Source organism: Gekko japonicus, unplaced genomic scaffold, assembly GCF_001447785.1.
Source record: "Gekko japonicus isolate JY-2015 unplaced genomic scaffold, Gekko_japonicus_V1.1 scaffold164, whole genome shotgun sequence".
Lineage (NCBI taxonomy): Eukaryota > Metazoa > Chordata > Lepidosauria > Squamata > Gekkonidae > Gekko > Gekko japonicus.
The window spans coordinates 1,382,100-1,406,793 of NW_015159714.1; the positions used below are offsets into that span (position 1 = coordinate 1,382,100).

General features: G+C 41.1%; 1 protein-coding gene across 1 annotated transcript in view; it reads left to right on the forward strand.

The window, feature by feature from the left end:
* The window catches only part of PDZRN3 (PDZ domain containing ring finger 3), a 275,915-nt gene that overhangs the window by 2,648 nt on the left and 248,573 nt on the right, over positions 1–24,694 (forward strand). Inside the window, exons 2-3 of the mRNA XM_015411241.1 lie at positions 17,024–17,110; positions 21,596–21,703. Coding sequence (XP_015266727.1) covers positions 17,024–17,110; positions 21,596–21,703 — 195 coding nt within the window. The remainder of the gene's footprint in view (positions 1–17,023; positions 17,111–21,595; positions 21,704–24,694) is intronic.

Sequence of the window (24,694 nt, forward strand, 5' to 3'; positions counted from 1 at the left end):
TCCTCTGAAAGTAGGAACTTGGATATACCATGAATAGGATTCTCAAGACTCCCAGCTGATACTGAGTCATTAGGATTGGCCATTACTAAACAAGATCACTCAGTGCAGTGATCCCTGTCCTGGGAGCTTTCCAAACTGGGCTATTCAGTAACCATAAATCATCTAGAGTGGGCTGAACAGTGTTTGAGGTCACCAGGATCAGCCATTAGAGAATGCACACAAACATGAAATCTGCTCTCTAAAATCTACAATGACTTCATAGATCTAGAAAGCACAGCAACAAACTGTCATTCATGACTGCGTACTTGCAGAATCTCTTAGACCCATGTCTCTTTAAGCAGCCCTTCTTTTTCTTTTAAAAACCTCTGGAGCAAGAGACTGTGCAGCTTCCAGGACACATACACAGTAGTTCTTACAGTTAAGAAGCATTAATGGTAACTAGCCTAAATATGTTACGCTTAAAGCGGCTTGTCATTGGAGAATATGTGATGCTTTCCTTGGGAAAATTTTTGGCTGGCAGAAGAGACTGTAAGAGCTCACACAAAAGCCACTTAAGAACGTAAGGGAACATAAGAGAAGCCAATGTTGGATCAGGCCAATGGCCCATCCAGTCCAACACTCTGTCACACAGTGGCCAAAAATACCAGGTGCCATCAGGAGGTCCAGCAGTGGGGCCAGGACACCAGAAGCCCTCCCACTGTTTCCCCCACAAGCACCAAGAATACAGAGCATCCTTTGCCCCAGACTGAGAGTTCCTAACTATACCTTGTGGCTAATAGCCACTGATGGACCTCTGCTCCATGTTTATCTAATTTCCTCTTGAAGCCATCCCTGCTTGTAGCCGCTGCCACCTCCTGTGGCAGTGAATTCTATGTGTTAATCACTCTTTGGGTGAAGAAGTACTTCCTTTTATCTGTTCTAATCCGACTGCTTAGCAATTTCATTGAGTGCCCACAAGTTCTTCTTACAGTGTCACCTCCCAGTGTTTTATCCAACTGGACCATTGCTCAAATAATGGTTTAAACAAACCTAATGGTTCACTCTTACTTTACTAACAGCACTCTCAAAAGCTGTTGCTCCATAAGAACTACCAACTTGTTCTCAGTTGCAGGGATGCTTTTAGCAATGGGATATGCTCAGATTCGACTTTGGGGGATGGGTGGTCCCCTACCCATCAAACTAATCCGAGTAGGGGCCTACTTGTGTTCCTTTCCAGGATTCTGTTTAAAAGGACCAGCTTTGCCTTTCTAAGGTCCTGCAGGAAATTCCCCACCCAGTATTCTGTGTCTTTAGTTGTGTTGTTCCTGCTTTTTGACAACTTTGCTGGCTAGTCTCACTCTGTCAGTGATGCTGATATGTAATCCCACATCTTGCCAACGCTTCACCCCACCCGCCCCGATAGTCTTTCTGCATACTGTTGCATCACTACTGAAATCTGCTTTTAGACTGTCCTGTTGTGACTGAAACATGAAGCCAAGTACTTCAGTGAATTTGGTGCTAGAGTTCTACCGCCAGCTTGAAGGCTTTGTAAGTGTCTTATGTGCCAGTGCTGATATCCACTGTAGTATTCTTCTAGATCTCTTGTGCAGTATTGTATGAGCCAAGAGACTGTTCAGAATGAGTTCCATCCAAACTCTGCCGTAGTTGGTTGAAGCCAGATTGTTGCAGTTTTACTTGTAGTGGCACACATTACTGCTTACACCACTGTAGATGGAGCGGATGTGTATGGAGGTGCTGATTCTTCACCTTGGAGTCAAGCATTACATTTTCCACCTGAATTTCCATTCCTTCCCCTGAGGATCCCCATGTCTGGATGTGTGCAAGAGAAAGAGATGCTTGAAAGTGCCTTAGTTTTCTGTAAATGGGGTACTTGAAATTTTTGAAGTTCAGTTCTGGAATTCACAGTTGTTAGGGAAGCAAGTTATGTATATCTCCCAGCATGTTTTCATGAGTGTCCAGACATGGAATGATCTCATCACTGGACTATGTAATGTCTGAATCAGTGTTGGGTGTCCATAGCTCTGCTGCAGCATTATTATATTACCCTCCTAAATGCTTTAGTTGCTGCTATTAAAAATAATCCTGGGTAGTGTCCACAGTATGTGGTGTGTGTAGCAATGTTTTTATCAGATTTATGGACACAGCTGGTTAACATGACTGTTTATGTGTTCAGCCTGTCCACAAAAAGGTTGTTATTCAGTTTGTAGGAAAAAAGGGAGCGTGTAATCTGCAGAAAGCCAAAAGGTGTCATGTCACCACAAAACTGTGGCGTAGCTCTCAATCAATTACATGTCTTTCATAGACTTTTGGGCAACTTTCCAACATTAACAGTTTCAGCCTGGCCAGTGCCAAAAGGAAGTGCAATTAGAAAACATATGACTTTGTGTTTTAAAGGACTGCAAAAGGAAGATTGTGTCAGTCTAGGCATCGTTCTGCCGCATGGCTCTCTGCACTGGTTTAGGGGCTGGATGGCTTGCTTCCAGAATTTTGATCCTGGGATTATTTAATCAGACAACGATGTCAACGTAATTATGTACAGCAAAGGGCAGAAGAAGTATGCAAGTGGCAGGGTATGCACAGTAGGCTCAGGAGTTTTTAGATCCCAAAATATTCTGATTGAGTATAGTGCATAATTTAAAACAGTGTTGTTCGTTTTTTTTCCCTCCACTGTTTGTTCCTTGTCAAAATGCGATCCCCTGGGTTATCTTTTATTGTGATTATGGCTGTTCCTATTTAAAAAATGTTATGGTAATCTGGAGTTGCTCGGTCCATGTCAAAAATGTCATTTGCACAATCAATCCATAGAATATTAATAATTTGTAAAATTTCTTGGATATAACCCCCCTTTTTGGGGGGGTGATGAGGGTAGTATGGGGCATTCAAGATGCTCCAAGCTTTAGCTAAGTGGGGTTCTATTTTCCTGTATGTTATAGGACTATTTAGAGGCACGCATTTAATGTATAACTAGGATTTGGGTGGGAGAAGGTTCTATAAATGCATGATAATGGTCAATGTTGTGTGCCCTGTAAAAAAAGAAACACACTTCCAGAAGAGCCAGTTTGGTGGAGAGCCAGTTTGGTGTAGCAGTTAGGAACGTGGACTCTAATCTGGGAGAACCAGGTTTGATTCCCCACTCCTCCACTTGCAGGTGCTGGTGTGACCTTGGGTCAGTCATAAGTTCTTTCAGAGCTGTTCTCTCAAGGGCAGTTCTCAAGAGAGCTCTCTCAGCCCCACCTACCTCACAGGGTGTCTGTTGTGGAGAGGGGAAGAGAAAGAGATTGTAAGCTGCTCTGAGACTCCTTCGGATAGCGAAGGGCGGACTATAAATTCAGTCTCTTCTGTAAATCCAGTTGCTTCAGATGGATGTGGAGGCACTTTGCATAAAGTGAGACATGAAATTTCTCGAAACAGACTAAAAAAGAAACCTCACTTCAAGACCTGTATTAAAATGATTACTCCCAGTGAACCCGCTATTCAGTGTCTGACTGTTCTGTGATGGAACGATTTCCCAAAGCTCAACCCTCAATTACAACCCTCCGTGATTATTTTAAAGTAAAAATAATGTTTTTAAAAAATCAAAAGAGCCATATTACATACACATTGGTTCTAAGGTAATAGAATAGGGGACATTGGGGCATAAGGGATAATTTTTATACACAGAAAAATCCCAATTTTTCTTCAATTTATAATGTCTTTTGAAAGTCAAATGCCTGCAGCCTTGATACTATGAACATCTGTACTTCCTGCTTGCAGCTCCTGTGGCTTGCTGCTCAGGGCAAGGGGAGCAAGGTCATTCCACTGTTCTCCAGATCAACTGTGATCCTAGTATATAAATAGTTGTCTTTCAGCCTCTTATGGTTGACTATAATTAGATAGTTCTGTAGTACCTGTAACAAACGGCATGATGTCAGCAGCTTGTTATGCAGGGGTCATTTCGTAGAAAAAGAGGTGCAGGAGCTCATTAGCATGACTTATTAGCATAACTTATTTGCATATGCCACACCCCCTGACATCACCGGAAGTGTGTCAGAAGGCAACACCCACCGCTCAAGCTCCACTGGACTGTTTTGGATTGCTAGCTATTGGAGGGGGGGGAACGTGCAGATCTGTCCTCGCAGAGGAGGGAGAGCTTGTACCTGAATAAAACTTGGTCTTAAAGGTGCCACTGGGCTGTTTTGAACCTTACCTGGCTGCTTCTTGCTCTGACTAAGGGCTGCTGGGAGCAGGGGGTGGGGCTTGTTGCATGTGCCCTCCCCCTGGGCTCTTTACTGCCGGAGCTCCGCTCCTGTGCGCTCCTGCAGGAAATGACCCCTGTTGTTATGTCATCTCACATTGCTGAGCCCCACTGCAAAGCAAATACGCATCTGTGTTGGCATAAGACCTGTGATACTAGTGCCATACTACAAGTTAAAATGTTCTGCTGGCGGGCTTCCGGTCGAGCTTTGATGAAGGGTTGACGGGTCCTGAAATCGCTCAGGGCGAGCAACAGCTTCTTTCGACAGCTTGGGTTATTTACAGCCCAACGCAGCACCCCTCTGCGCAGGGGGGAGTCAAGTATGCAGCAGTGCCCAAGCAGAAGTTGAGATCAGAGTGATTTGTGTCCCGGAGGGGGGATATTTTACTCTTTGAACTCCTTCTACGAAGCGGGCAGAAGCAATTCATCACTACAGAAGCTGTTCGCGTTGGAATTCCAACTTAAACCCATCATCAGCCGATCTCTTGGGGAAGGAAAACAGTGAGTTGGATGAAAAGAGGCAATGTGCACCCCAGTTTAGAAGTGTGAGATAACAAGAACAGATAAGCTTACCGTTTAATGGAGTAAAAGACATTTTGGCTTAGCGGTCAAGCAGATATTAAATCTAGCATCCCGATGGTGTAAGTTTGGAGGAAAAAGCCGTGTTTAATACTCTTAAAATCGCTAAAAAATAACTTTGTTGAACATTCCTGTGGTGAGCTAAAGTGAAACTGACGAAAAGCTATCGCGAGTCTTGAATGCCTGTTGCCACATTGAAAGCCTTCCGACAGGAAGAAAACCATCAATACACCACAAAGAGCGGCCCGGTGGACTGTCTGGTGACCGGAAGAACATCGACTATATTAAACTGAGGTACCGGAAGTGCGAAGGGCCGGACATACAGAGTGAATTAATCAGGAAGTTGCCTTCTCTACACACATAAATCATAGACAAGTTGCGCCCGGCATTTTGAGGAGGACTGCAGACTTGAAAGGCTTTTTAAATACATAAATCAAAGGGAAGCGGGGCGAAAAAACGAAGGTGGGTGTAAGTGCATAGAGACGCATGCCAATGTGATTGTGTGGAGGCTTTAAGCCAGTTGGACTATACGTCAACACGGAGAAGCGAAAGGGCAAAATTGACATCTTTCTAAGACCAAGAGCAGCCTCGACTTCAAGCCCAAAGATGGCAACGTCGGAAAAAGAGAAAGAAAAGGAGAAAGAAAAGCAGAAGAAGGAGAAGAAAGAATGGCAGCTTGCTATAGAAGCGATGGAAAAAAGAATGACTGAGGCAATACAGGCGTTGGGAAAACAACTGGAACAACAAATGGAAAAACAAACACAGAGACACTTAGAACAACTGGAAGAAGTTCAGGAGAAAAATGTGACAGCAATCAAAGAGTTGGTGACAACAGAGATAGCTTTGATCAAACAAGACATGGATGGGCTCAAACTGGAAGTACAAGGAATGGCAACAAAATCAACGGAAGTGGAAGAAAAGATACAGCTTTTGGATAAAGCACAAGAGACAACAAATCAACAAATCAGACGATCTGAGGCAATGATGGAATACAGGCGACTGCAAAATCACCTAAGATTCAGAGGAATTGAAGAAGAGGAGGATGAAGATATAAGAGAGGTCATGAGAAAATCAATAACTGAATATCTGGAAGAAGATGACGGTGACATGGATTATGAATTTGATCTGATCTACAGAGTTAATTCAAGAATTGCAGAAAAAAGAAAACTTCCAAGAGATGTGATAGTGCAGTTTTTATCTAGAAAAACAACAGAAGACATCTTTAAGAAACAATTTACACATCCACTGGAAATTGGAGGAAAGAAAGTCATGATATTAAGAGAGCTCCCCAGAACAATTCTTCAAGACAGAAGAAGTTACAAGACCCTAGCGGACAAGCTGAAGAGCATGAACATCAGATTTCGATGGGAAATACCCCAAGGACTTTCCTTCACTTACAAAGGAGGGAGACATGTTATTAGATCGGTGGAAGATCTCTATAGGTTCAAAGGGGACAATTTAGATGATTTTGGGGACTTATAATACAACTAATAAAAACTATATAATGGAGTACAAGTTTTTATCTTGGAATGTTAACGGACTAAATTCATCTAATAAAAGAAATAGAATTAAGCATTGGATTTCAAAACAGAAGTGCAATTTGATTTGTTTACAGGAAACCCACGTGAAAAAGCAAGATGCTAAATATTTGATAAACAAAAAGTTGGGAGAAGAATTTTATTCTCTGGCCAATAACAAGAAAAAAGGAGTAGTAATTTATGCAAAGAAAGAACTACAACCAAAAGAAATTTTTGCGGACTCAGAAGGGAGATTTGTGGCTGTCGAGGTGGCAATACACCAAAAGAAAACTTTGATTGTCAATGTATATGCCCCAAATGGAGCTAAGGAAAAATTCTTCAAAGATTTAGCAGGGCAATTACAACAATTAAGCTATGATCACCTAATATTGGCTGGAGACTTTAATGGTACAGTAGACAACAAATTGGACAGGCACTCGGCGAAGGGAGACGGAAAAAGTGGAAAATTACCAAACGCTTTTTTCGAATTAATGAAACAAGAGAAGTTACAAGACGTCTGGAGAAATTGGAATCAAAAAATAAAAGACTTTACCTTCTACTCTGATCGACATAGTTCTTTTTCCAGGATTGACATGATATGGATGACAGAAGAATTGGTTTTAAATACACAAAAAATAGAAATATTGCCGAGATGTAACTCTGACCACAATCCGCTTGTATGGAGTACAAAGGAAAAAAACAAGAACTTTCTATGGAGAATCAATGAAGACTTGTTGGACAAGAAGAATGTAGTTGAGCTGTTAAAGGAAGAAACTAAAAACTTTTTTCAACAAAACTTAAATCATGGTACTTCAATACAAGTGGTCTGGGAAGCTTACAAAGCGGTGATGAGAGGGATTTTAATCTCACAAAATGTGAGACAAAAAAAAGAGAACTTTAAGAATCAAACGGAAGTTTTAAACAAAATAAGACAAAAAGAGAGTGAGCTTATGAAAAAACCTGGAAAAAAGAAAATTTTAAGAGAACTTCAATTGTTAAGGGAACAGCTAAATGTTATGCTAAACCAGGAGTTGTACTGGAATTTAAAGAAGTTACAACAAAAATCTTTTGAAGGAGCAAATAAACCAGGAAAATTTCTGGCTTGGCAACTTAAAAACAGAAAGGAAAGAAGAATGATCAACAAAATAGTAGAAGAGGGAAGAGAATTTGTCGATCCCAAAGGAATCAAAAGATGCTTTTTTAAATACTACGCAAAATTATTTCAAGGGAAGAAGTCTGATTTGGTAAAATTAAATAAATATTTCGAATGCACAGCACTGCCAAAGATACAAGGAGAATACAAAGATTTACTGAATGGTCGTATCCAAAAGGAAGAACTGGCCAAAGCAATCCAAGACACAAAATTGGGAAAAGCGCCAGGACCGGATGGATTTACCGCAAAATTTTATAAAAAATTGAAAGAAGAGTTAATTCCGGTCCTGGAAATGTTAACAAATGATATTAGGGATACGAAAGTTATACCTGAATCTTGGAAGGACGCTATTATATCATTAATACCCAAAGAAGGCCAGGATTTAACCAATGTAAAGAGTTATAGACCAATATCGCTTTTGAACAATGATTACAAAATATTTGCGAAAGTGATTGCAGAAAGAGTGAAAAAATACTTACAGACGGTAATTTCAGAAGAGCAAGCTGGTTTTCTACCGAATAGACAAATTCGAGACAATCTAAGAATAGTAATGGATGCAATCAAGTATTATGAGAAACACCCAGAGAAGGAAGTAGCCTTTTTATTTTTAGATGCGGAAAAAGCCTTTGACAACTTAAATTGGGACTTCATGTTTCAGATGTTTGGAGAAATGGAAGTTGGGCATCCGTTTAGCAACATGATTGAAGCGATCTACTCTGATCAAAGAGCGAGGTTAAATGTGAATAAAGACTTGACGGATCACTTCAGGGTTCAAAAAGGTACACGGCAAGGATGCCCACTCTCACCTTTACTTTTTATTTGGGTATTGGAGATTCTGTTACAGAAAGTACAAGAAGATGAAGAAATCAAAGGGCTCAAAATTGGAGGTTACAGTTATAAATATAGAGCTTTTGCAGATGACGTGATGTTTATGGTGGAAGAACCAGGAGAAAAATTACCGCTGTTGTTAAAAAAGATTGAAGACTTTGGTGTGCTGGCAGGGTTTTATATAAACAAGAACAAAACTAAACTTTTATGCAAGAATATGACGAAAAAAAGGCAAAAGGACTTACAAGACCTGGTACAGTGTGAAGTGGTGAAGAAAATAAAGTATCTGGGAATTGAATTAACAATGAAAAACATCGATCTTTATAAAAATAATTACGAAAAGCTATGGAATATTCTAACACAAGACTTTAAAAAGTGGAATACTATGAACTTATCGCTTTTGGGGAGAATCTCCGTAGTCAAAATGAATATATTACCACGATTGATGTTTTTGTTTCAAACTATTCCTATTGTGACTAAGATTGATGTATTGAATAGATGGCAGAGAGAAATCTCAAAATTTGTTTGGGGGGGCAGGAAACCTAGAATTAAGATGAAAATTATGTGTGATGCTAAAGAGAGAGGGGGATTGCAGTTACCAAATTTGCGCTTGTATTATGATGCAGTCTGTATAGTATGGTTAGAAAAATGGGTTAATCTGAAAGACAAAAAACTGCTTACTTTGGAAGGACATAATTGCAGATTTGGTTGGCATGCATACCTTTGGTATGAAAAAAATAAGGTTGATAATTTTTTCAGACATCACTTTGTGAGAAATGCCTTATTTGTAACGTGGACGAGATATAAAAGATTTTTCTTTGATGCAAGACCATTGTGGATAGTACCAGCAGAAGTTCTATCGTCATACACGAGGCAAAGCGGTAAAGAATGGTTGCCGTACAGAGATTTAATTAAAAAAGTTGGTACAGAATGGCAAATGAAAGAGCAGGATGAAATACAGTATAAATATGTATGGTTGAGCTATTTACAGATAGTTGACTTGTTCAATTCAGATAAGAAAAAATATGGTTTCAGAGAAGAGAAAAATGAAATTGAAACTGTCTGGGAGGGAGGAGGGAAAAAAGCGATTTCTACCGTATATAAAGTTTTGTTAAAATGGTATACGGAAGACGAGACGGTGAAAGAACAAATGCTTAAATGGGCAGTAAATGTTAATACTGAGATTTCTATGGATTCCTGGGAATATCTGTGGAAGAACTCGATTAAAATTTCGACCTGTACTAATGTGAAGGAGAACTGTTATAAAATGATGTACAGGTGGTATATGACACCAAAGAAAATAGCCAACATGAGTCAAAATCTTTCCAACAAGTGTTGGAAATGTAGAAAACATGAAGGTTCATTTTACCATATGTGGTGGACATGTGAAAAAGCTGTGGACTTCTGGACCAGGGTCCACAGCGAAATGCAAAAGATTCTGAAATGTTCCTTTAAGAAAGCGCCAGAAATTCTGCTCTTAGGACTTAAAATGGAAGAACTGAATATTACAAAAAGGACTCTATTTTGGTATCTGATTACAACGGCGAGACTACTCTATGCACAATGTTGGAAACAAGAAAGAATTCCAGAGTTAGAAGAATGGATACAAAAAACTTTGTTTATGGCGGAGATGGACAAAATTACAAAAAAATTGAATAACAAAGAAGATCAGGAATTCTATGAAGAGTGGAGAGACTTTAAAGTTTACCTAGAAAAGAACTGGGATGTGAAACATAACTTACTATATTTGGAACAATATTGAAATAAGAATATGATGTTATCTTAAGTTGTGCTGGAGGGACGAGGGGGGAAGCGTTGCGGGAAGCCAGCGGGAGGGAGAGAGTAAATTGGGGATATTGGTATGGGGTTAAAACTGAAATATTAATTTGAACTGATGATATGTCAATATTTTCATGAAAATAAAATTGTGTTCAAAAAAAAAAAAAATGTTCTGCTGGCTTTGCAGTTATTGTGTTTCCCCCTGGCTGGCAATGCAGTCTCATAGCACTGAGCCATTGAGGTGCTAATTAGCTACTAGTGAATGTTTTCTGTTTCCAGTACTGTCCTCAGGGTAAAAAAAAAAAAATGTTCTGCTGGCTTTGCAGTTATTGTGTTTCCCCCTGGCTGGCAATGCAGTCTCATAGCACTGAGCCATTGAGGTGCTAATTAGCTACTAGTGAATGTTTTCTGTTTCCAGTACTGTCCTCAGGGTTCTGTTTTTTCCCCTTCTATCAAAATTATTGTCATGGGACGGGGAACATGCAGGGGTCATTTGGGGGGGGACGCGGGGGGACGCCATCCCCCCCGGGTGAGGTGCGGGAGGGCGGGGCCTGGAGCTCCCTGCTGGTGCCCGCTGGAGGTCGCCGCCGGCTGTGGGGAGGACACACTTCCGGTGATGTCAGGGGGTGTGGCATATGCTAATGAGTTATGCTAATGAATCCCCCTAGCTCTTTTTCTACGAAATGACCCCTGGGAACATGCCTTTGGTGGAATGAGAGAACTTTGGTGGATAAGATTCCAGGCAGCCATGAGCAGTTTGGTAAGAAGAATACAGTACAAGATGGTTAGAACAGGGACCTCTAGATTGGATATGAGATTGATCAGTGAATCATACAGAATGGCAAAGTTCTTTGCACAAATTCTTTGGTTAATACGTACTGCTCTCTGTAATTTTGAGTTGTGTTATCTAGGCATGGGCAATAGGCTAGTAGTCCCAAACCAATTAGGGTGACACACTTCCATAATTTACCTTTAATTTACACTTAATTTGGTGGTTTAGCCATTGACCTGAAAACGTTGTGTGTGATTTTGTTTTTCTATTACAGATACCGTTGGCTGCCTGGGAAATTAAAATATTTACTATGTATGTACACAGAGTGGAGCAGGATCATACCTATTAGCTCCATTCCCCACTGCCTGTGCACTCAGCTGAACATGTGTGCAGAGCTTTGTGTGCAATTGGAACTCTGCTTTTTCCTGATCACATGGGATATTTACTTTTTAAATGCATAGGACTCTGTACATACAGTCCCCTAAATGTGTAGACATTGGAGATGAGGCCAGCAGGCATTGGAGATGGGATTCTGCTGCCTTTTGAACATCTGTAAAACCTCTGACAGGTTTGATCTCTCAAGTCTTTTGAGAATCCCTGTACTGCGCTGTTCAGATAAGTTTGGCTGATAATTGAGTTTTTGCATTACCGGAGAACTGAGAACCTTTCAGTGCTTGGAATGAAATACAAGAGGTAGTTTAGGGCTCCAAAATACTCCACTAGGAGGTGAAGCAATTTTCAGAATTATGTTTAAGAGCTTTATTCAGCTATGGGAATATAGCATGCCAGACTTGTAGAATCAGATGATTTTAGCTGGGTGGGGTTAGCCATGACAATCGAAGGACACTACTTCTTATTTTAAAAGTGGCTACAATTATTGGCATAAAAGCAATTGATTTAGGACCAAGAACAGTTGTTTCTACAACTACATAAGAAGATCTAAAAGTGCAGTAGGAACAACATGTTATTAGACCTTTGTTTTTTCATGCTTCAAGCATGTATAGCAATGTTATTACCCTGTTTTTCCCTGTAATGCTACTTGGTTAAAATACAAACAATTAATCAATTATATGAACCCATTCCAAGGTAACCCCCTTAGTATTCTTGGGAATGTTATTGCAGAGAAAGTTTCAACAAACTTCATCAAAGTCTTTCACCATTTTTCAATTCTTAAAAAAAACCTAACTAGTCAGTGTATTGTGAAATCCCCCCCCCAGCAAAACCTTTTATTAAGAAAAAACCCACATTAATCGCAGTAATTGAGATCTTTTTTCAAGCTTTAATTAGCGTGGCCATCCTGAATACAATCTAGTAATGGTGTCTTGATTGACTCAATTTTATTTTTATTCTTCTGTAGAGCAGAGCTGAGTAATAGAGAGGGTAGCTTTTGTGACAATAACATTCTTGTGTTTCCAATTTTGAACTTATTAGACCTTAAAAGTGGTCTCCCAGGATAGGAGGTTTTTGCCTTGAAATATTATCTGATGTCTGGGCTTGGGGATTTCCGGGAAAACAGCTTTCATTCCCCCCCCCCCTTCATTGCTGTCCTTTCAGAAGAGCTGAACATTCACCAAGCCAGTTAATGCAAGCAGAATGTAAAAGAACTCAGCACCTCCTGAGACTGGATTTCGATGTCTTCAGTACTGTGCATGAAAGAAATGAACATATGTAGAAATGAAGCTTGTTGAAATCAGTGAGACTTACTTCTAAATAAATATAAGTTGGCACATAAGAATTGCACTTGGATTTGTCACTACATAACATTTGTTGTGCAACTGCTGCACAATTTACAAGTTAATTGGAGTCTCTAGAACTCTGTAATTTGTACTAGCTGATTTCAGCTCTGGGCTTTTTTTTCTTTCAGAAGAGTGACAGGAGAATATATGACCAAATCAGAGTATACCAGATACTAATAAAGGTTGACTGACAGCTTCAAATTGACACAGAGAAAAAGGGAAAAAATGAACAAGCTTTAAACATGTGCATTGCAGTATTAGGCAGCAGTTGTTACTTATGTCATTAATTAGTTATGAGAAACAGATGTGCAAAATAGCTTCCTCAAGTTTCAACTTTTTGAGATGACATATAAAAAGATTTTTACTTGTAACAACAACTACGTTCCAAATTTCCAGATCCAGGTATTGATTTACTATTACAGTGTCACTTTACTAACACATGACTGAAGCTGGGACGATCATCAGAGTCTACACTTTGTGACTGTCAATGGCAAAAATTAAAAGTACACACATACATTAAGCTGCATTCAGACATTATAAACACACTCCAGTTTGTGTTGATCATGAGCCAGGAAATTCTCATTGTTTCCCATCTCTTCCCTTGTACTCAGATCCAGGAATGAGGACTTCCTTTTATGAAGGAAACCTCAGTTCGTTCAGTTTTTTTCTTGCCTACAAATGTAACATGGGGTTTTAAATCAGGGTTAAACTGGTTTAAAACTCTCGTTTCTTTCCAACCAAGAAGTGCAAAGGCCCAATCACTTTGGGGCCCCTTCCTATTGTAAATAAACCAGAGTTTATTTGTTATGTTTGACTGCAGCCTATAGCAGAAATACAGTACTGAAGTCAAAAGGACATTATTTCAGATAAACTACATACACTTTCCTTACTCCCTGTTTATTATTTTCGTAAAGTGTGATGGAGAAACAACCACCCAGCCAATGTTTACTGTTTTAAAATCATAAGTAGGTAGCTTCCTCTTGCTGTTACTTGGATGATGTATGACTTCCTCCAAGTATCCAAGTAGTTGAAGTTTACAAGCCATGTGTGGCTTGTTCCAAAGTCTATTGAGTTAGATGGGAATGTTTTCCATGATTTCAATAGGCTTTTTGATCAGGCTGTTATTCCTTTAGACCATATAAATAATAGATTTTTAAAAAATTTAACCCCTGGGCTGCTTTGGGCAACCTCAGTCCTTGCTTGAGGGGTTGAGAGAACACAGGCATAAAGGCAGAAATGGAGATGGAATTGTTTAAGGTGGTCTCAGGACCAGAAAAGAAAGGTTACTTATTCATATGATACATTAGTCATGGCTTTATACAGGCTATGATTTTCACAATTTAAGGCAAAGCTGAAGGAAAATTAAGATGTGAGAAGGGGGGAAATAATACATGCGGGGAGATTTTTAAAAAGCCATGTGAAACAGGAACTGGGAAGGCAGTGGAACCAGATGTTTATGATAGAGTTGTGTGCCCCCTCCAAAGGAAGCTGATTTTTGATTACATCAGTTTTATTTGATGGGAAAACAAGAGGGGAGCCTCAGAGTTTCTGTGTTGCATGGGTTTATGTTACCTCCTCCAGAAGCACTAGGTTTACATTCATTTTTGCATTGCTCTGCATTTTGTTAATGTAACTTTATTAAAATCAGTGAACTTTTCTTTTACATGGAAGTAGAGAGACCCAGAAGTCAATCAATTGTTTTATTTTTCTGGCATTGTTTGTGGGAAATTAAAAAGTACTAGAAATCCTCCAGCTCCCAAGGGAAATAAAAACTCTGCCACTTAATGAATTGGATCAATGGCTCATCTAGCATGGTAATGTCAGCCATGAGTGGAGTGCGTCTTGAACTCTGCTCTCTAGGGTTTCAAGTAGAAGTTGTTCCCAGCCCTGCTACCTGATACCCTATTAAGTGGAGATGGCAAGAGCTCATACTTGAATCTTCATACATGCAAAGCATGCATTCACCTTCTGAGCTATGGCCTCTCTTTTTGAGCAGTGAGAAAGGATGTTTTATCAGCAGATGGCAATACTATATTTAGGCACTGGCTCAGCAGCCGTGGTCTCATTGTTGTAATGCATGTTGTGATATACTATTTTCCTAGTTATATAGTCATGAAGTAATCTTTTCCAACAGAGTTTGTTTAAAATATATATATTAATTTATGTAAACACAAGTAGACCTCAGTAGACAAAGGATTATAGACTATATGTCAGTATTTCATAGACCAGGAACAAAAAAAAGGTGGCTCTTCATACACATACACGGCCAACATTTTTGTTGCTTTCACAGGACTATCCTAAACAGATTTACATGATACTAAGTCCATTGACTTCAGTGGTCTTCGAAGGGTGTAACTCCACTTAGGATTGCATTTAGTGATGCTGTAGTAAACTGTGTAGTAAAAGGAGCTGCGGTGGCTCAAGTGGTTAAGACGCTGAACTGCAGGCTGTGGAAGGTTAGTAGTTCAGCAGTTCGAGACCCGGGTGCCGCAAGACGGAGTGAGCTCCCGTCTCTAGTTCCAGCTCCTGCCAACCTAGCAGTTCGAAAGCAAGAAATTGTAAGTAGATAAATAGGTACCACTTCAGTGGGAAGGTAACAGCGTTCCGTGCGACTTGGTGTTTAGTCATGCTGGCCATATGACCACGGAAACGTCTTCGGACACCGCTGGCTCTTTGGCTTTGAAACGGAGATGAGCACCGCAACCCTAGAGTCGGACTCGACTGGCTTTCAAGCAAGGGAACCTTTACCTTTACCTTTAGTAAACTGTGCCCACATTTATTTTATTTTCAGTGGTGGTAATGTAATCATTTTAACTGCATGCCATTTTTTAAAAAAAATCAGAAGAGGATTATGTGAGGAAACTACTTTGAGTTGGCATTTTAGTGTGATGCCCAATTTGTGAATGCTACGTAGGGTTGCTGGCTCCAGCTTGGGAAATTCCTGGAGATGGGTTTGTAGGGAGAGGAAGATGCTCAGCAAGGGGCATGATGCCACCAAGTCCGCAATCCAAGGCAGCCCTTTTCTCCAGGGGAACTGATCTTTGTCTGGAGATTAGTTGTAATTCCTGGAGTTCTCCAGGCCCCACTTGGAGGTTGGCAGGCCTATGTGAAATGTGATTGTGGCTTGCTATGTAAAGATGTGTTGGGATTTCTTGAGGCTAGTTACTGTGCTAGAATTTTGTGAAAATGATTTGGACCAATCAACTTTTGGTCTGGAAATTGTTTCATTTCAGTTTGGTGTAGTGGTTAAGAGTGCGGACTGGGAGAAACGACTTTGATTCCCCATTCCTCCACATGCAGCTGCTGGTGTGACCTTGGGTCAGTCACAAGTTTTTTCAGAGCTGTTCCCTAAAGAGCAGTTCTTGAAGCAGTTCTCTCAACCCCACCTACCTTACAGGGTGTCTGTTGTGGGGAAGGGAAAGGGGATTGTAAACCCCTCTGAGTGAAGGTCAGGGTATGAATCTAATCTCCTCCTCCTTCAGGGCTGGTTACAGGTGGGGGCAGAGTGTCCAGCCCACCCACATCCCCACCTGCCTTGTTTCCTTCCTTCATCTGTTTGTGAGCATTCCTACTGGCCATATGTCCTTTCCCTGACAGTGCTGGCTGGTGTATGTAGATAATAACACCATCACTGTGCCCATCAGGAGTGTTAACATTGCCCATCACCTGCAGGTCCTTCACTGGCAGCTGCCCCACCTCAGCCCTGATATGAATATCTATCTTAACTCTTCCCAGCTTTCTGTAATATCATTTGTGGTGCTTTATGTGTGTTGCTTTTTGTGGTCCTCTTGAAGTCTTTCCTTTAGCACATGCAGATCTTTAGCAAGAAGGCTACTGAAGAGAGAATGTAAACAGTGAGCCATGAGTGGCAGAACTGTAACCTTTTCTGGAGGACATGATCGTGTTATCTGTAATACTACTAGAGGTTTAACCTGCAGTGTTTTATTCCAGTGAGCTGCTCCGTGGTCATTCTTTCATCAGAAGTGCTACCGGGAAAGGTAGCACATGATAGAATACCATAGTATTTCCTTAAATAAAGTGCAGTGGTCACACATGTAACTTCAGAAGAGATCAGAAGACAATTGCTTCCACTGAGGCATGAGCAAAATCAGCAGCTCTCTTTACAAACCGTGGAATATTATCCACCCAGGAGCAATAAGAATTTCAAGATGATAAAAGCTAATGACAGCTTTGCCTGAATATGAGCTGATCAGTTTGATCTGATGCTACACTTAAGGGTCTTGAACTTTTCCAAAAACTTAATCCCCAAGAAATTTTCATTGATATCTGTGAGCAAAATAACGTTTGCGTGTCAGGAGTGTACTTACTGACAGAGTTGCTATCGAATATTAGTTTTCACTATTAAGCAAAACCTGTCCTAAATTTATCAAAGGCTTTACAGTTGACTTTCTTTGCTCATTTTAGGGTGAAGAAACTAAAGCACTCACACTTGTCCTTCATCGTGATTCTGGATCTCTTGGATTTAATATAATTGGTGGACGACCATGTATGGTATGTTAATAATTAAAGTATGTTTGTCTTTCCTATTAGTGATAGTATAAGAGACATTTTGAAGGAAGGACATATCAGTGATTAGCTGAGTGTTTTGTTTCACAAAAGAATCTTTCCATATACAAATTACATGGTCTGTCTTCACGGAGCAAATGCTTCTCTCTTTTGTATTCTGAAGCATTAGGCCTGATCATAGTATGGGGATTCTTTGATACATTTGAAATAGGCAGATGGTATACCGCAGGGGTCCCTAGTCTTTTTCAGCCTGTGATCACCTCTGGAATTCTGACACAGCAAGGTGGGCACAGCTGCAAAGCGGCTGCCGTAAATGTCTGCCACAAAAGGTGGACCCAGCCGCAAAATGGATGCCACAGTTTACCTTCAGTGAAGATCCTTGTGCTGTGGTGGTAGTAGCTGCTCCCATAACAACATTTTTATATAAAAAAATCACAGCCAATCAAATATCCAAAGGCCAGTCAGAAGCCCTGCTAGGTAAAAGCCCCACCTGGCCCCACCCACTTCCTAAAAACACTTGGCAGGTGCCAAGGAAGGTGTTGGTGGGCACCATGGTGTCCACTGGCTTCATTTTGGGGTCCCCTGCTATATCACTTCTTGCAGGTTTTAACGTCTACTGGAAGTGCTGATAATACAGCTCCTTCCGAATGAGATTATTCAACTACAGCTGAAAGTAAACAGCAATTGGCAGTTTGTTCTACCTTTAAGTCTTGGAAAATATATACAATTGCTAAGCACTAGCATCAGATGTTTAGAAATTAGCATTGCATTTGTTACAGTCCAGTCCTGCAGAGGGATGGGAAAATGTCAATATTCTTAGGCACTGAAAGCAATTTTAGTTAAGAATATGGGGACTAGATACTTCAGATTTTTCTGTCTGATAGACAGTGTAATGTTTGTGAGCTTTATGATTTCAACTGAGTTTTTGTTTTGTGCAGTATATGATAGAAAAGAGCAAGAGTCCAGTAGCACCTTAAAGATTGACAAAATACGTGGCATGAGTCACTGCTCACTTCTTCACATATAATATGTGAGTTTTGTTTAAATCAAACCTGGAAAAAATTTCTTCATATTTATTGATTGGCTTTATGCTGTCTGAACAAAATCAGCACATTTCTAATGATAAGAAAGGAAAGGAATCAATTTTGAAATAATGGCTTTTTTGCATTTAAGAATGTACCAGTCTTGTTGGCTGCTGCACTTTAATTAAGTAATTTTCTTGTAATTAGCAACATTTTAATGGCATTGTGGTAGAATCTCTCAAATGCTGTTAAAATTCCATGGAGATGATTGCTCAATGAACAAAAGCAGCTTTGTGTCATTCGCCAATGTTTTTACAGATGAGATTGGGGTGGGGAATTTTCACTGAAACACAAATGTATTTCTGTTGTTTTATGCTATATTCTTATGCTTTGAAGTGTCACAGATTAGTCTGCTTATGTACAACCTAATGAAAGAATGGATTGTTCAAAATCCTTAGAAAATTAGCCATAATTAACAATAACTATGTAAAGCAAGCACAATTGCCATTCCTAGATGTTGAAGACATCTTGAATAAACCTCTTCTACCAAAAAGGGGGGGGGGCTTAAATATACTAACAGTGAAATAGTTCATTTATGCAGTAGTAGGGCAGAGCATAATATTACCCTGGTTCTCTGTTTGCCTTAAAAATAGAAGTTTCTTGGTGGCTGACCCAAACAACTCTTTTGTCTTGCCTTTCTTGTGACTGTCCGCAACTGTTGGTATGACTATTTATCCCTTCTGGGATTATTTCATTGCTGTTTCCCCCCTAATATTTCATTCTCCCTCCAGTATTCCCAACTAGTCAGGGGGTCATGCACTGGATTTAATGCCATTCAGATTGGGCTGTGTTCCGATGGCACTGAGTCCAGTTACAGTGAGGACAGCATTTACTATTTGGGTCACATGGAGGATGCTAGCCAGCCAGGAGTCAAACATTTCTGCAGTTTCTCACTTCACTTCTCTACCTGCCACCAGTTGCTTAAAGGGGAGCTCCTTTCAATGCAGATAAAGGTTTTCATTCATTGGGGAATCCATTCAGTTCAAACCTATAAATTCATCAGGAGGCTACGAGATTAAAAACATATAATTTTTAAAGTATTGAAAACCATTAAAACCAAACAAAAACCCATCATTCAAACAATTAAAACCAAGTTGGCATACACAAACAATACAATAAACTAGATGTAGGTAAAAGCAATGAGTTAAAAACAGGGTGGGAAGGAGCGATCACTGAGGGAATGCTAAATGGAACAAAAAAGTCTTCACCTGTTGGCAGAAGATGGAATCAGAAGGGGACAGGTGAGTGTATTTGGGGAGAGAGTTCTAGAGTTCAGTGCCATGACCAGGAAGGCCCTTTCCTGGGTTTCAGATGGTGAGGGCATCCAGAACACGGCCTCAGATGGTGATGTAGTGGTTGGTAGGTTCATAAGGGAGTAGGCTTCAGTTATGCTGTTCCCAAGCCATGTGGGGGTTTAAAAGTCAATACCAGCCTCTTGAATTGTGCCTGAAACCAGATCAGGAGCCAGTACAGATGTAACGAGACTGTAGTTAAATGGTCCCTATGAACCATACTAATCAACATCCTAGCTGCAGCAATCTATACCAGTTGAAGTTTCCAAACATTTTCTAGGGCGACCTCATGTAGAGCTCATTACAGTAATGTAATGTAGATGTAACCAGGGCATGTAGCACAGTTGCCAGGTCTTTTCTGTCCAGGAAAGGCTACAGCTGGCTAACCAGTCGAAACTGGTAAAAGGCACTGCTGGCCACAGCTACCACCTGCTTATCCAGAAGTAGGCTTGGATTCAAGAGCAACCGCAAACTACAGACTTGTTCCATTAAGGGAAGTGCAATCCCATCCAGAATAAGTGACACCTTGAGTCCTCTGCTCACCAGTAGCACTTCTGTATTGTCAGGTTTAAGCTTCAGTGTATTAGCCTGCATCCACCCCAAAACTGCCCCCAGGCACCAGTTTAAGGTTTTGATAGCCTCCCTGGGACAGAAAGAAGTACAAGATAGAGCTGAATGTCACCCACATATCGATGACAGACCAGCCCAGATCTCTGGATGACCTGTCTCGTTGGTTTTGTGTAGATATTGATAAGCACGGGGGACAAGATGGAGCTTTGCAAGACCCCAAAGTAGCTGAGCAGCATTTTTTCAGTATCACGTTCTGAAACCTACCTTCCAGGTATTAAAGCAGGGGAAACCCCCCAAGAGCTGAATAGGGGCATATGATACTTATCTTACTACAGATGCTAATTTTCTGTTCCTAAGCATTTCTCCTTACTTTAATCAAGCTAATTGCATTTTGCATTGTACCTCTACGCCCTGACTACTTTCTTTGCAACACCCCTCCCACCTGCAGACTGGGATATAAGGGTTCGGAGATCTCCATTCCTACTTGTATCGAAGGAAGGAGTTTTGGCTCTGGAAAGTTCATCTGCCCCCCAAATCTTGTTGGTCTCTAAGGTGCTACTGGACTGGAATCTAGCTGTTCTGCTGCAGACCAACACAGCTGCCCTCAAGCGTGTCACCTGCACCATGTGTAGGACCAGTTATTACCTGCGACAGGCCCATGGTCGTCATAGATGCCATGAAGTCAAGTCAAGTCAAGTTTATTAATACGGTCAAGCGACCAGCCAAAATGCCATGAAGTCTGAGCCACTACTGACAAAATGGTGAAGTCCCCCATGACCACCAAGCTAGGCTTCCTCAACACTACCCTTGATACCACCTCTGTCAGCTCAGGCAGGGGAGACTTAGATAGCGGGATGGGAGGTACACCTACAGAATCCTGTCTCTCAATCCCAGCCTCAAAACTGAAAGTGTTCTGAATGGGACACTGTGTTCGGGGGATAGGCTCTTAATAGGCTACAGAGACACCACCTCCCTGCCTGTCAGACCTGTGCTGATGTATCACCAAGTACCCTGGGGGATGCAGTTGGGAGAGGCTGATCCCTTCCCCAGCCAAGTTTCAATGATACAGTAATACTAGGTTAAATCTCCAGTGTGAGGAAATATACACGCTATATTTTCTTATGCTTCTAGTTCTCTTCCAAGGTGCAGGGAGACATATTCCTTGCAGGGAAACTCGTGTCCTGTTGCTGCAAGTAGTATGTGTATCTTCAGGAAGAGGTCAATGACCTTTCCTCTCACCACCTTCAGATGATACCCAAATTGTGGAGATGTTTCCTCTTGTTCTGTTTTCTCTGAATCAAACAATGTGGTCTCTAGAACAATGGCAAGTTAAATACTGGCCTGTTTGTGGCTGCATATAATGTTTACCAATAGAAAGGTTTGAATCTCCATGGCTCTGGTCTGCAATGTACTTAAACATCCATTTGGCTTCCAATGTTTAACTTGTGAGCAGTGCCATGACTTCAACATGTTTCAGTCTTTTCCAGTGTTTACATTCTCTCCCCCCCCCTTTTCTTTCTTTAAAGGACAATCAAGACGGCTCATCCAGTGAAGGAATTTTTGTCTCTAAAATAGCTGACAGTGGGCCTGCTGCCAAAGAAGGGGGACTGCAGATTCATGACAGGATTATTGAAGTAAGAACACTTTGTCTGATCTCTTTTTAATAGGCAGAGTTCCATCTCTGATCTTTTCTATAAGAAGACAAGTTTATAAGACAAGTTTTGTTTCGAAGATATAATGTACATCTCCAACTTGGGAGAATTGTGGCATGGGTAGTAGAGGACTGAAGATGAGGGCAGCTAAAATATGCTTGACTTGCTTCAATGCTGACCTTCCTGGCTTTAGGTATAGTTCTTATCTATATATAGAAACCAGATTATGGAAGGTATGTGCTTGTCCTGGCATTTTGAGGAGCTAGCATCTACTTGGTATGCTGCAGTTATTTCTTTCTGAAGCTGCTGGAGACGTGCAAGGTATTTAGTTAAAACCATATGTGAAGTCAAGTATCTGTTGTGAAAACTGTGACTTTATTTAGCTTGGTTCCTAAGGCATTTTTCAAGAGGACCAAAATGTTTTTAACAGATGATAAAGGACAGAAACCTCTCTTAGTGAGCTTTCATGCAGATTGTGGTGAGCCTTTCTGAGAAATTCCTTGGAGGGTTACTGTGTACTTTCAGTCCATATAGCCTAGAGTCGTTCCCAGGTTCTTAGAAGTTTTCACTGCTTGAAAACGTAGAGCCTGCTGTAAATAGGGTTGGCAAGTCCAAATCCGGAAATATCTGAGGACTTTGGGGGTGGAGGCAGGAGACTTTTGTGATGTCACTTCCGGTGATGTCACTTCCAGGTCAAATGGCAAGTTATGTCACTTCCCCTTTTGATGATGGCACTTTCAGTACACTGCACCAAAACCCCACCTCTTCCTGTGATGTCACTTTCCAGGCTCTCCCCCAAACCTGCCTCTCCCTCTGAAGTAACCTTCTTTCAAAAATTAAAATCTAAATTCAGTGTCATATCAATTCCGACCCCCAGCTTTCCCCTATTTTACAGTACCTCTAGGCTTTTAGGCCTCCTTCCAGTGCAAAAATAACAAAAAGCTTTAAGAAACATAAAATGCTTTAATTTAAACATTTAAAAATCAGAAGGAAAAAACAAGCAAACAGCACAATACATTCTGACTAGAATCAATTTACAGAACTGGAGAACAATGCAATGAATGACCTGGTAAGGTAGCATAAGAACATAGAACATAAGAGAAGTCACTGCTTGATCAGGCCAATGGGCCCATCCAGTCCAACACTCTGTCACACAGTGGCCAAAAATACCAGGTGCTATCAGGAGGTCCAGCAGTGGGGCCAGGACACTAGAAGCTCTCCCACTGCTGCCCCCCCCAAGCACCAAGAATACAGCGCATCACTTGCCCCAACCCAAGACTTCCTAACTATACCTTGTGGCTAATAGGCACTGATGAACTTCTGCTCCATATGCTTATCTAATTCCCTCTTGAAGCTGTCCATGCTTGTAGCTGCCGCCACCTCTTGTGGCAGTGAATTCCATGTGTTAGCCACTCTTTGGGTGAAGAATTACTTCCTTTTATCTGTTCTAACCCGACTGCTCAGCAATTTCATTGAGTGCTCATGAGTTCTTGTATTGTGAGAAATTGAGAAAAGTACTTCTTTCTCAACCTGCTGTATCCCATGCATAATCTTATAAACCTCAATCATGTCACCCCTCAAAAAGAAGAGAAGAAGAAGAGATTGGATTTATACCCCACCCTTCACTACCCAAAGGTGTCTCAGACCGGCTTACAAACTCCTTTCCCTTCCCCTCCCCACAACAGACACCCTGTGAAATAGGTGGGGCTGAGAGAACTCTGACAGAGACTGCTCTTTTTCAAGAACAGCTGTGCCAGAATTATGGCTTGCCCAAGGTCATCCAGCCAGGTGCAAGTGGAGGAGTGGGGAATCAAACCCGATTCTCCCAGATTAGAGTCCACGCACTTGACCACTACACCAAACTGGCTCTCAACAACAACAAAAAACCCACAGTTTAAGCATGACATAACAGAGTCCTGTCAAAAGTGAAGCCCTTTTCACTGATTTCAGTAGGAAAGATAAGCACACCCTGAAATATTCCACTGAATTCAATAGGATTCAATGTGCTTTATTCTGACTGAATGAGACTATATGCCCTAGAAAAAGATCACCAGACAACATTCCTTCACACTGTGCAAAATACACAACAGAAAGGTCTAAGAACTGAAGGCTGAACACTCTGCTAAAATCCTCTACCTAAAACCCTGGAGAACCACTGCCAGTCAGAGTAGACAATGCTGATATTGATGGACTGATGGTAGAGAGACTATGCCTTGTATGCCAAAGGGTAAAGGTTTAAACCTAGGAGGTCTAAGAGAACCTCAGGTGTTGGAAAGGATGTTTCTCTGTCTGTGTCTCTAGAGCTCACCTGTATCAGAGCAGACTATGCTGAAGTAGATGGAGCAATGGCATGAAGACCAGTGTGGACTGAGGAGACCCATGTTCAGATATACATTTTGCATGATGCTTACTCGGTGATACTGGGACACTTAGATTTGAGTCCAGTAGCAGATTAGAGACCAACAAGAGTTTCAGGGAATAAGCTTCCAAGAGTCAAAGTTCCCTTCATCAGGCTGGGTGATATTGCCATTGTTGTGAGGTCAATATAAGGGAAGGGAGACTGGAGGAAGGGTGGGATAAAGAGGGGATTGACAGATAACATGTGAGCAGCAGAGTCATCCCGCAGAGGTGGCCAGGGGGAACCTGGCAACCCTAACTAGGGCTATTTTAGCAAAGGAGGGAGGGACAAACTAAAACATCATAAATTATAGCCTGAACATGAACCTATATTGTGATGCATTAAGTGATGTAGCAGTGGTGACAAATCCTCTAGAGGTATTTAGTTGAATTTCCTGAACAGACAGATGTATTTTGGGTTGCCACTGGCCAAACTGGTCTGACTTTTAGAAAGTTGGGACAAGCAGCAAGGCTTGAGGAAGGGGATGTAGATCCATGGTTATAGAAAAGAAGGAGCCTAGGACCTGAGAAAGCAAAGCAGTCCAAATGAAGCACGACATAGAAAGCTGTACATAG